The 13832-nt window shown below is 37.1% G+C and overlaps 1 protein-coding gene across 3 annotated transcripts in view; it reads left to right on the top strand.

The window, feature by feature from the left end:
- LOC134483996 (cytochrome P450 2C7-like) overlaps positions 1-13832 on the top strand; it is a 56076-nt gene that overhangs the window by 20131 nt on the left and 22113 nt on the right. For 2 of the 3 annotated variants that reach the window (XM_063280346.1, XM_063280348.1), the window contains exons 5-6: positions 224-400; positions 13584-13725. In XM_063280346.1, coding sequence (XP_063136416.1) covers positions 224-400; positions 13584-13725 — 319 coding nt within the window. Of the gene's footprint in view, positions 1-223; positions 401-13583; positions 13737-13832 lie in introns of all 3 variants that reach the window. The other variant, XM_063280349.1, reaches the window with a different exon arrangement.

Genomic DNA, 13832 nt, shown 5'->3' on the forward strand with positions numbered 1-13832 from the left:
ACAACCACTAGTTTCAGAGGCTCTAATACATCTGGCCTTCAAAGGCACCCATCCATATATCATACACTTGCATGTGTATGTATAGACACACACAGATACACAAGCACAAACAATGACACACAGGCACACAAATACATACACATATTCACACACATACACGCACACATAAATAAAATTAAAGCAACACATATTAACAAAATAAATTATTGGTCTGGTTTTATAGGTCTACAATAGTTTTCCTTCACTCATTGACTATTTTCCTGGAACTCATCACAAAATAGCAAAAAATATTGATTATATGAAAAGCTATTTGTTGAAGAAAATAGAAGAACACCAGGAATCATTGGATGTTACAAACCCTCGTGATTTTGTTGATTATTACCTGATTAAACAAAAACAGGTAAAATGTTAATATAAGATTATTTTATTTTTCAAACATTTTCTGGTTTGTTGAACATTGAAACGTTTGTCAGAGATGTTTGACGTCAGTATACTTTGAAAAAGATTTCTGTATATGTTATATGTTAGAATGTAGCATACAGATACTTGTGATATTAAGGGAATTTGTTAATCAGAGCACATTAACTCCACTGCAGTTGTGGAGAAAACAAGCCAAAGGGCAGATAAGATTGGAAAAATGTAAAAAAAGTGTGGATGCTACAGTCCTATTCAGTAGGGGAAGAGAATAATCTCTGGGAAGTAGAGGGAGACAGGTATCTGGGAGGGAGAGAGGAGGGTGAGGGGAAAGTGAGGGCAGTTCAGATAAGGGAGGAGATTGGGAAGAAGTACAAAGAATCAAAATTTGAAGGTAAATGTGTAGAAATGGGGGAGGGGGAACTGGGGAGTAGCCACTTGAAAGTCCCAGATGCCAGGGACACAAGAGGTTTCCAGGACCCTACAGGTAGGACATTAGGCAAAATACCCAACAAAGGGGAGATAGAACCTATAGAGACCATATCCAGTGGATAAGTATGGCCCCAGGTTGAGGGATGGGACCACCCACCCACCTCAAAAATATTAATCCAGAATTCCTCCTGTCAAAAGGAAATGAAGGGACAAAGGGTGGAGCAGAAACTGAAGGAAAGGCCATCCAGAGACTGCCCTACCTAGGGATCCATCCCATCGGCTGACACCAAACCCAGACACTATTGCTGATGCCAAGAAGTGTTTCCTGAGAGAAGCCTGTTATAGCTGTCCCCTGAGAGGCTCTACAAGAACCAGACAAATACAGATGCAGATGTATACAGTCAAATATTAGACTACACATAGGGACCCAAATGGAGAAGTTAGGGCAAGGACTATAGGAGCTGAAGGGGTTTGTAACCTTATAAGAACAACAAGAATATCAACCAAACAACCCGACTAAGAGTTCCCAAGGACTAAAACACCAACCAAAGAGTATACAGGGGGTACCTATGACTCCAGATATGTAGCAGAAGATTGATTGATTTATCTGGCATCACTGGGAGGGTAACCTCTTGGCCCTCTAGAGGCCTGATGATTCATGGTGATGGAATGCTAGGGTGCTGAGGCAGGAGTAGGTGGGCAGGTGGAGGAGGACCCTTATGGAAGAAGGGAGGTGGGAGGACGGGATATGGGGCTTATGGAGGGGAAACAGAGAAGGGGGATAACATTTGCAATGTAGATAGGTAGAATAACAATAAAATGAAAAAAATTCTAATCAAGTAAAAAGCAACCAACTGTCATGGAAGTATGCATATTGGCACCATAAATGCACATATTGTGTGGCTAGATTTCCTGCATGTCTAGCGGATTAAACTTTATCTAGCTATATTGTTTATTTTATAATGATAGGTATAGAAGCTAATTTCTGAACGACTGAATGGTATATGAAAAGGCATGTTGTGGGAAGAGTTAGTGTATCAAAGAGCAAGACTTTGAGTATAACCTCAAGTTAATATTCACCAGAAGTGATTGAAGAGTGGTATCTGTTGCTTATCCTGGTAGCATGGACTGTGTTCGCACCATACAGTTTGCGCAAAAGACATTTCTCAACTGAATTTTCTTCAGACTCTGTATAAATGTGTTGACAATAGATTTTTGGGGTTGTTTGTGCACATCGATTCTGCTCCACTGATCTTAACTTTCTTTTGCTAGTCCACCACCATGATTTCTTCACTCCTGTAATTGTATAGCAGTACTTACTATCCAAGTGTTTAATGTCTTTGATTCTGCTGTAATTTGATTTCTCTTGAATGACTATTTTGTCTCATCTGTGTCCTTTAAATTTGTATTCTTGTAAGATTATAATTCAGAAAGTCAGATCAGGATGTTTAATTGGTACCTCAGGGCAATAACCCTGTTTCTTTTATTTTATGGTGGTATTTTATGTGCCTACAAAACACTACAAGTGCCAGTTTCTGCTGTTTGGAGAGCATCTTATCACTATGTAACCACTTATGAAAACCCCTGATGTCCTGTGATGTCTTGTAGATTTTATTTTATTTCTTATTTTGTTATTTTGCGTTTAGGTTCTTCTAAGTGTCTCTTGGCAGTAACTTCTGTGGCACAGTTCAGATTCCCCTGGGACAACTCTCAGCAGCAGTCTTCTCTTCTACTCTCTGATCCTACTCTTTTGTCTCTTGGTCTATTCTCCTGTTTAGTCTGCAATCTTCTATTTTTTATTTTTATTTTACTGGGTTTTTAATTTACATTTCAAATGTTATTCCTTTTCCTGGTTTCAGAGATATAAGCCCCCAATAGTATTCCCCTGCCCTTCTTCTATGAGAGTGCTCCCCTCCCCATCCACTCCCTCCCTTCATGCAAGCCCCCACCACCCCATGATATTTCCCTACACCGGGGGTCAAGGGCTTGGCAGGATCAAGGGCTTCTCCTTCCACTGGTGCCCAACAAGGGCATTCTCTGCTAAATATGCAGCTGGAGCCATGGGTCAATCCGAATATGTTCTTTGGGTAGTGGTTTAGTCCCTGGAAATTCTAGTTGGTTAGCAGTGTTGTTCTTCTGGGGTTGCAAGTCCCTTCACCTCTTTCAATCCTTTCTCTAATTCTTCCAACGGGGGACCTATTCTCAGTTCAAAGGTTTACTGCTAGAATTTGCCTCTGTATTTGCCATGCACTTACTGTATCTCTCTGGAGACATCTATATCCAGTTCCTGTCAGCATGCACTTCTTAGCTTCATCAATCTTTTCTAGTTTTGGTGGCTGTATATATATGGGCCACCAAACTTTGATTCCATATCCCCTCCTATGAATATTTTTGTTCCTCCTTTTAAGGAGTGAAATATCCCTACTTTGGTAACCATTCTTCTTGAGCTTCATATGGCCTGTGGATTGTATCTTGGATAATTTGAGCTTTTGGGCTAATATCCACTTACATAATGTGCATTTTTTTTGGTTGCGTTACCTCACTCAGGATGATATTTTCAAGTTTAATCCATTGGCGGGTGAATTACTTGAAGTCATTGTTTTTGATAGCTGAACAGTACTCCATTTTGTAGATGTACCACGTTTTCTGTATCTATTCTTCTGTTTAACGGCATCTGGGTTCTTTCCAGCTTCTGGCTATTATAAATAAGGCTGCTATGAACATAATGGAACATGTGTTTGTGAATTGGTTTGGAATTTTGATGAGAATTGCATTGAATCTGTAGATTGCTTTTGTCAAAAGGGCCATTTTTACTATACTAATTCTGCAAATCCATGAGCATGGGAGGTCCTTCCATCTTCTGAGATCTTCTTCAATTTCTTTCTTCAGAGACTTGAAGGTCTTCTCATACAGATCTTTCATTTCCTCGGTTGGAGTCCCTCTGAGGTATTATGGTATTTGGGACTATTGTGAAGGGTGTCAATTCCCTAATTTCTTTCTCAGTCTGTTTATTCTTTGAGTAGAAGAAGGGTCCTGATTTGTTTGATTTAATGTTATACCTACCCACTTTGTTTTTCAGGATTAGTAGTTCTCTGGTGGAACTTTTGAGGTAGCTTAAGTATACTACCATATCATCTGCAAATAGTGATATTTTGACTTCTTTCTTTCCTATTTTTCATCCCTTTGACCTCATTTCGTTGATGTTCCTTGAATTCCTGAACTTCCCAGGTCTTTTATCATGAAGGGGTGTTGAATTTTGACAAATGCTTTCTCAGCATCTAATGAGATGATCATGTGATTTTTATCTTTGAGTTTGTTTATGTGGGGGATTACGTTGATGCATTTCCATATATTGAACTATCCCTGCATCCCTTAGATGAAGCCTACTAGATTGTGATGAATGATAGTTTTGATGTTTTCTTGGATTCGTTTTGCAAGAATTTTATTGAGTATTTTTGTGTCAATAATCATAAGGAAAATTGTCTGAAGTTCTCTTTCTTTGTTGGGTCTTTGTGTGATTTAGGCATAAATATAACTGTGCCTTCATAGAAAGAATTTGATAGTGTTCAGTCTGTTTCTATTTTCTGTAATAGTTTTGACAGTATTGGTATTAGGTCTTCTACGAGGTCTAATAGATGTGTGCACTGAACCCATCTGGTTCTGGTCCCTTTTTGGTTGGGAGACTTTTGATAATTGCTTTTATTTCTTTAGGAGTTATGGGGGTTATTTAGGTAGTTTATCTGTTCCTAATTTAACTTTGGTAGCTGGTATCTGTCTAGAAAATTGTCCATTTCAGTCAAATTTTCCAGTTTTGTTGAATATAGGCTTTTGTAGTAGGATCTGATGGTTTTTTGGATTTCCTCCAATTCTGTTGTTTTTGTCTCCCTTTACATTTCTGATTTTGTTAATTTCGATATGCTATCTTTGCCTTCTGGTTAGTCTGGCTAAGGGTTTATCTATCTTGTTGATTTTCTCAAAGAATCAGCTCCTGGTTTTCTTGATTCTTTGTATAGTCCTTGTTTTCTGTTTGATTTCAGCCCTGAATTTGAGTATTTCCTGTCTTCCTGGGTGTATTTGCTTCTTTTTGTCGTAGAATTTTTGGTGTGCTTTCATTGTGTCTCATAAGTTTGGGTATGTTGTGCCTTCATTTTTATTAAATTCTAAAAAGTCTTTAATTTCTTTCTTTATCTCTTCCTTGACCATGTTATCATTGACTAGAGAGTTGTTCAACTGCCATGTACATGTGGGCTTTCTCTTGTCTTGTTGTTATTGAAGACCAGCCTTAGTCCATGGTGATCTCATAGGATGCATGGGATTATTTCTACCTTCTTGTATTTGTTAAAGACTGTTTTGTGGCCAATTATATGGTCAATTTCGGAGAAGGTACCATGATATGCTGAGAAAGTGGTATATCCGTTTTTTTTTTTTAGGATGAAATGTTCTATAAATATCTGTTAATTCCATTTGGTTAATAACTTCTGTTAGTTTCTCTGTGTCACTGTTTAATTCTGTTTCCATGATTCCTCCATTGATGAGAGTGGTGTGTTGAAATCTTCTAGTATTATTGTGTGAAGCATAATGTGTGATTTCTTTTATGGATGTAGGTAATCTTGAATTTGGAGCATAAATATATAGGATTGAGAGTTCATCTTGGTGGATTTTTCCATTGAGGAATCTGAAGTGTCCTTCCTTAACTTTTTTGATATCTCTTGTTTGAAAGTTGATTTTATTTGATATTAGAATGGCTATTCCAGCCTATTTCTTCAAACAATTTTTATTGGAATTTTACCTCTTACTCTGAGGTATTGTCTGTCTTTGACTCTGAGATGTATTTCTTTTATGTAGCAAAATGCTGTGTCTTGTCTGTTAGTCTATATCTTTTTGTTGGGGAATTGAGTCCATTGATGTTACAAGATATTAAGGAATAGTGATTGTTGCTTCCTGTTATTTTGTTGTTAGAGGAAAAATTATTTTTGTGTGTCTCTCTTATTTCAGTTTCATTGCAAGATTAATTTCTTATATTTTCTAGGGTGCAGTTTTCCTCCTTGTATTGGGGTTTTATGTCTATTATCTTTTTGTAGGGCTGGATGTATAGAAAGATATTGTGTAAATCTATTTTTGTCATGGAATGCTTTTGTTTTTCCACCTACATTAATTGAGAGTTTTGCTGGATATATTAGCCTAGCATGGCATCTCTGTTTTCTTATGGTCTGTATGACATCTGCCTAGGATTTTCTTGCTTTCATAGCCTCTGGCGAGAAGTCTGAAATAATTCTTATAGGTTTGCCTCTATATGTTACTTGACCTTTTTCCCCTACTCCTTTTAATATTATTTCTTTGCTTTGTGCATTTTGTGTTTAAATATTATGTGATGGGAGAAATTTCTCTTTTGTTTCAATCTATTTGGAGTTCTGTAGGCTTCTGGTATTTTTATTGGCATCTCATTCTTTAGGTTAGGGATGTTTTCTTCTATAATTTTGATGAAGATATTTACTGTCCCTTTAATTTGGGAGTCTTCACTCTCTTCTATACCTATTATTCTTAGGTTTGATGCTTTCATTGTGTCCTGGATTTCCTGGATGTTTTGGGATAGGAACATTTTGCATTTTACATTATCTTTGATTTTCTTGCCAATGTTTTCTATAGTATTTTCTGCCCCTGAGATTCTCTCCTTTCTCTCTTGTATTCTATTGGTGATGCTTGCACCTATGACTCCTGATCTCTTCCCTAGATTTTCTATCTCCAGTGATGTCTCCCTTTGTGCTTTTTTATTGTTCTTATTTCCATTTTTTTAACCCTGGATGGTTTGTTCAATTCCTTCACCCGTTTGGTTGTGCTTTCCTGAAATTCTTTAAGGTATTTTTGTGTTTCCTCTTTAATTCCTTCTACTTATTATTCGTCTTGCCCTGCATTTCTTTAAGGGAATTCTTTATGTCCTTCTTAAAGTTCTTTATTATCATCATAAAATTTAGTTTTAAATCTAAGTCTTGCTTTTCTGGTATGGTTGGATATCCACAACTTGCTTTGTTTGGAGTACTGTGCTCTGAAGATGCCTGGTAGTCTTAGATTCTGTTGCTTAATCTCCTTTGCTTGCCTCTCACCATCATTTTGTCCCTGGTGTTAGCTTGACTTGCTGTCTCTGACAGTGGCTTGACCTCCCTGTTGGCCTGTGTGTCAGCACTCCTGTAGACCTGTTTTCTTTCATCCTGATCTGGGAACATAGAGCTCTGCTCTCCATTGTATAAGTGCTCCTCATGACTGGCTTTCTACTCTCCATGCAGGCAGAATCCAAAAAGGTCCTGCCTCTGACTGCTCCCAGGTTCCTGTGCCCAGTGGGCACAGATGGCACTAGGCAATTTCCTCTTGGGTCAGAAATGTGGGCAGAAAGTAGTTGTTTCCTCTGATTTCTCAGGAGTGTCCACACTTCTGAGGACCCTGCTCTCTTACCTAGGGAATTTGGGTGCAGTGAACTGTGTGAACTGTTAAGTTCAGTTCCTGGCACAGGCAGAAACCTCTGTTCCTGCTGCTGACTGTGCCTATATTCTTGTATCTAGAAGTACCATGCAGTTTCCTCTGAGTCCAGGTATGTGAACAGAAGTGTGCAGAAGTGGAGGTCTGTTCTGAGGTCTCAGGATTATCTGTGCTTCTGGGGTTTCAGTTGTGGCATCGGTTCAGTTCAGTTCTGGGAACAGTCAGAAACTAGAAGTGCACTGTTCCAGAGTACCTCTGCCTTTGTGTGTCCTGAGTTTACCAGGCAGGTTGCTTGGAGCAAAAAGATGGTCTTACCTCTACTCTTCGGTGTTTAGGCAATCTTGGGAACAGGCAGAAACCTGAAGGGTCCTGCCCCTGACTGCTTCTAGGTCCCTTTGCCCGGAGGTCACTGATGGCACTAGGTGATTTCCTCTTGGGTCAGGTGTGTGGGCAGAAAGTGGTTGTCTCCTCTGAGTTCTCAGGAGTGTCTACACTCTGAGGGCCCACTTTCGCCCCCACAGGATTTGGGTTCAGGGATCTGTGGGACATGTTCAGTTTTCTAGTGTCCAATATTACTAGTCAACTTTCAGCCTCTGTTATGTTTTTGTAACCTCTCCCATTCCCAGAATTCCAAGAGGCAACTGACACTAAAGGTCATAGTATGAAGCAGTTCTAGAGAATAATAATTCGAAAAGAGTTAGTTGACTAGCCATCTGTCATCCATTAAAGGGATAACTTTGCAAAATAAAGCACCTTCTATTTCCTGTCATTTGTTTTAGCTACTGATTATGCAGTTTTGAAGCTGCTTTTCCATTTTTCCCAATGTCCTTTCCAGGGTTCTTAGGTGTTTGATGTGGTCTTTCTGTTGACCTTTCAGTATCCTATCCACAACTGAGATAAAAACCTAGCAGTGATGCTTTTCTTTTCTGTAACATGGATTCTGCTTCCTGAACCTTTTATATGTAGAGACTATCTGATATTCTATAATCTTCTATTCTGGAGTTCCTTGCTGCAGTGTTTTAGTCTGTGCCCACACCTTTGTGAACTTTTGGGTTGTCTCAACTTGGTAATTCAAGATGTAGTATTCAGAAGAGTCTTTTTAAAGTCCAGTTCACAGTCCTATTGTTGCTCAGCATTGTGGATGGCTCTGTACTGCAGGAGATCAAAACCCTGCTCATAGGTCTTTCAGAAATATATGGTAAATGTTTCTCATTCAGGCTTTTCCTACTTGCAGAAGAAAGCAGTGACTTGATAGGCTCTGTTCTTTCCTCTTTTGGGATCAGTGGTCTAGGTTTCCAGAATATCTCCCATGCTTAACTCTGAGATTTATTAGTTTTTTAGTATTCATAGTTTCTTTTTGAAAAAATATAAACAAGTCCATGTCCTTAAGACAAAACATTCTCTGATGTTAACACATTCTTATAGTCCACAGGATGATTTAATTCCAGTTTTTTCTATAACCCCATGTATTTCAGCTGCTGTCCTTTTTTGTATGGCGTATAAACTTTAATTTTCTAGTTCTGCGAGATGAAACATGTCCACCTGCCAGTTTTCATTTGTTTTGGTACTCTTAAAGTTGATTCCAGCAGGAAGTGGAGTTGGGTTATACAAAGGGCCAGTAGAACATTTTATTGTAATTACCTCAGTTTGTTTCCAGGAGATAGAAAAGTTTTTCTTTAAACATTTACTGTTAACTTGAGATTAAATGTGATATTTTGGGGTTACCAATATATTTCCTACTAACAATTGATCAGCGTTTTCATTTCTTTTGTCAAAGTATTTTGCAAGCTTGTATATATGAGATAGAAGATGGTTAATATGATGTATAGTTTCCATTTATGATTGCTTATTGCATTTGCTTAAATAACAAGGATAATTCTGAATTATCTATTAAAATTCATCTGTTTCTATATTTAAAATAACTCGACATATTTAGAATCAGTAATTATATTCAGAGTTTCAGGAAAATCTAATAATTCAATGATAATTACATAACACTCTGATTTTTGAAGTGAATTATATGGGCCTTCTATCAGTTTCTGACTTATAACTAGGCATTCCCAAATTTTTGCATCAGAATAGATTATAGGTGGTTAAAGAATTGATGTTCCTTTTCCAAAACACAGAATTCAATTAGTGCTTTTTATAAGCTAAAGATGCTTGCTTTTAAGATATTGTTGTTAATTTCCCCCAAATAGTTTCTATAAGCTCTTTGACAATTTTTAGTGATTACACAAAACATAGAATATTTTTACTTTGTGTACCAAGAAAATCTTTTCTAAAATACTTTCTCTTATATAATTGAAAACTCAGTTCTTGTTGTGTTCTGTTTGGATAAACTGCAAAGTATATGGTTGTTTTGGATGTTATTTTTCTGTAATTTCCCAAGGAGTATGTTCCATTTCACCCTTAATTTTAGGGACTGTATTTGGTATCGAGAGAATATTAATATGAGTTCCCCAGCGCTGTACTGAAAGTCATCACTATAAGTCCAGGACTTTGTCAGTCATATAAGGTTTTAACTTTCCTATTTAACCTTCTAGTCCCACACGTGTAAGGTATCACAAGTTTGTTTTATGTGAGGTGACTTTTCAATACCTAGATATTTTTTTGAAGTGGCCATTATGAAACCAAAGGTTTGTGTGAAATAATAGTTACATTGGCTTCTGTATGCAATACATCTTCTATTTCAATATCATTCACTTGTGACTTTATTATTGGACTCTGGTGATTAATAACTGCAAGAATTCATGTTTTCCTGTAATTCCAAACTCTTCTGATCTTTCAACTGGAACAGCTTTATCATTAACATAGAAAAATAATAACAGCTGAGCAATGTCATCATCTATGTTAATTGCATATTTTCTTTATTTTTTTTAAACTCCAGAATTTATCCCCTCCCAGTCCATCCTCAGATTGTTTCACATACCAAATGTCCTCCCCTCCACTCCACAAGGATGTCTTCATTCCCCCACCCCAACATCCTGCTCCTCCCTGGGGCCTCCAATCCTTGAGCGTTAGGTGCATCTTTCCTGACTGAATATGGTCCTGGCAGTCCTCCACTTTACATGTGTTGGGGGCCTCATATCAACTGGTGTATGCTGCCTGGTTGGTGGGCTAGTGTCTGAGAGATCTTGGGGTGTCTAGGATAGTACACTTTCGAACCAATAGCATTTGTATTCTTTTTTTTTTCTGTTCATCCTTGAACATTTTCTATGATTTTAGTGGTGTAATAACTTTTCCACATTCTTAATTCCAATTATTGAATTTTAGGTTCTCTACCAACACCTTGATTCTGATTAGATATGATTATGTTTGCCACTGGGATCAATCTTTGTAAAAAGAAAACAAAAAACAGTGAAATCTTATCCTAAGCCTTATATAAATTTTGTAAAAAAGTTAGAAATGTTTTTTATCTGGATTCTCAAATTTGTTCCAAGTTCTTAAAACTTCTAAATAACATAGTTCTGTGATTGCATCTTCAAATTATACCTGTTCTTGTATATTAGCATAATAACCTTCAGTAATATACTGATCCCTCACTACATTATTAATTTCCTTAGTTCTATTGAGTTGTGCCACATTTTTGGCTTCTTCTCTTAACCATGACAACCACTGCAATTCAGGGCCAGCATCTAGTACAGCTGTTACCAATCCCATCAGTCTTGGGGTATTCTATTTTGAGTAGCCCAATTATTTAGAGTTTGTTTCACATGGTATGAGTCCACACCATTAGACATCATTGCCTCTTTTGATTTATCTATCTATCTATCTATCTATCTATCTATCTATCTATCTACCTCAATCAATTTATTTTAATAATCCATATTTTATTCCTCTCCCAATCTACCCCATAGAATTCCACATCCCATATCTCCTACCCACCCACCCTTCACTCCCCCTTGCTATGTTTCCACAAGGATGTCCCTACTTCACCCACCCCACCAGACCTTTAAACATCCTGGGGCCTCCAGTCTCTTGAGGGTTTGCCTGCAAAAACTCAGGATTTCCTCATTCTTTTTTTTTCTTTTTTTCGGAGCTGGGGACCGAACCCAGGGCCTTGCGTTTACTAAGGATTTCCTCATTCTTAATAGCTGAGTAGTACTTCATTGTGTAAATGAACCACATTTTCTGTATTCATTGTTCTGTCATGAGACATCTGGATTGTTGCCAGTTTCTGGCTATCACAAATAAGGCCACTAAAACAGAGTGGAACATGTGTCCCTATGTCATAGTGGTGCATATTTGGGGTATATTCCAAAGTGGGGTATTTCTGAGTCTTTAGGTCTATTTCCAATTTTTTGAGGAAACATTAAATTGATTTCCAGAGTTGTACCAGTTTGCAATTCCACTAGCAATGGAAGAGTGTTCCTCTTTTTCCACATCCTTGCCAACATGTGTTGTCACCTGAGGTTTTGATCTTAGCCATTCTGACTGGTGTGATGTGGAATCTCAGGGTTGTTTTGATTTGCATTTCTCTGACCATTAAGGACTTTGAACATTTCTTTAGGTGCTTCTCAGTCATTCGAGATTCCTCTATTTTATATTATCCATTGATGACAGTTGGGTGTTGAAATCACTTACTATTATCATGTGAGGTGCTATGTGTGCTTTGAGCTTAGGTAAGGTTTCTTTTATGAATGTAGGTGCCCTTCCATTTGGAACATAGATATTTAGGATTGAGAGTTCATCTTGGTGGATTTTTTCTTTGATGAATATGAAGTTTCCTTCTTATCTTCTTGAATGACTTTTGGTTGAAAGTCAATTTTATTTGATATTAGAATGAAACTCCTGCTTGTTTCTTTGGGCCATTTGATTGAAAAGGTGTTTTCTAGCCATTTACTCTGAGGTAGTGTCTGTCTTTGTCTCTGAGATGTGTTTCTTGCATGCAGCAACATCCTGGGTCCTACTTACCTGTCCAGTCTGTTAGTCTATGTCTTTTTATTAGGGAATTGAGTCCGTTGATGTTGAGAGATATTAAGGAATAGGGATTGTCACTTCCTGTTATTTTCATTGTTAGAGGTGGAATTATGTTTGTTTATTTTTCTTTTGGTTTCATTGCAAGTAAATTATATACTTGCTTTCTGTACAGTGTAATTTCTCTCCTTGTGTTGGAGTTTTCCATACATTATCCTTTGTAGACCTGGATTTGTAGAAAGATATTGCACAAATTTGGTTTTGTCATGGAATATCTTAATTTCTGCATTTATGTTAATTGAGAGTTTTGCTGGATACAGTAACTTGGGCTGGCATTTGTGTTCTCTTAGGGTCTGTGTTATATCTGTCCAGAATCTTCTGGATTTCATAGTCTCTGGTGAAAAGTCTGGTATAATTTTTGTAGTTCCGCCTTTATATGTCACTTTGACAATTTTTACTGCTTTTAATATTCTCTCTTTGTTTTGTGCATTTGGTGTTTTAACTATTATGTGATTAGAAGAAATTCTCTTCTGGTCTAATCTATTTGGAGTTGTGTAGGCTTCTTGTATATTTATGGGCATATCTTTCTTTAGGTTAGGAAAATTTTCCTCTATTATTTTGTTGAATATATTTACTGGCCCTTTGAGTTGGGAGTCTTCACTTTCTTCTATACCTACTATCCTTAGGTTTGCTCTTTGCATTGTGTCCTGGATTTCCTGTATGCTTTGGGCTAGGACCTTTTTGTGTTTTACATTATCTTTGACAGTTGTGTCGATATTTTCTATGGTACTTTCTGCCCCTGAAATTCTCTCTTCTATCTCTTGTATTCTGTTGGTGATGCTTGTATCTATGACTCCTTGTATCTTCCTTAGGTATTATAAATTCAGAGTTGCCTCCCTTTGTGCTTTCTTTATTGTTTCTATTTCCATTTTCAATTTGTTTACCTGTTTACTTGTGTTTTCCTGTAACTCTCTATCTATTTATACATATATATATATATATATCATAATCGAAAGGATATGTTTATTTCTCCTCTACTCTATATTCTAGGGTCTTTGTTACCATCACCATAAAACTTTAAAAACTATATAAGGTTTAGTATAAAGTAACCTTGTAAATGAATAAATATATCATGTGAAAAATTATACCCAAAATCTATTCAACTCGGTGAATTTCTATTCAGTTGGAATAGCCATTGAACTATGTACTTTCTCTTGAATTTTAAAACCTCAATATCAACTATTCAACTGTACAAATTGTACAAACATTCAAATGTACAACTGTAGATTCACTGTAATAAGTTGTGTTGGTAAGTAATTTACTAGATTTCCGCATCAAATTATTTATAGGCAAACAACATCGAACAATCAGAATATTCACATGAAAATCTGACATGCAGTATCATGGATCTCATTGGTGCAGGGACAGAGACAATGAGCACAACATTGAGATATGCTCTCCTGCTTCTGATGAAGTACCCACATGTCACAGGTATGTCACAGGTAAGGGCACAGGTGGTGAACAAAAGTGGAACAATACTGGAAAGATGATACCAGGATTCAGCATGTTGTTTTAGTTAGAGCAGTCTCAGTTCTTCA

The sequence above is a fragment of the Rattus norvegicus genome, chromosome 1 (genome assembly GCF_036323735.1).
Source record: "Rattus norvegicus strain BN/NHsdMcwi chromosome 1, GRCr8, whole genome shotgun sequence".
Classification (NCBI taxonomy): Eukaryota; Metazoa; Chordata; class Mammalia; order Rodentia; family Muridae; genus Rattus; species Rattus norvegicus.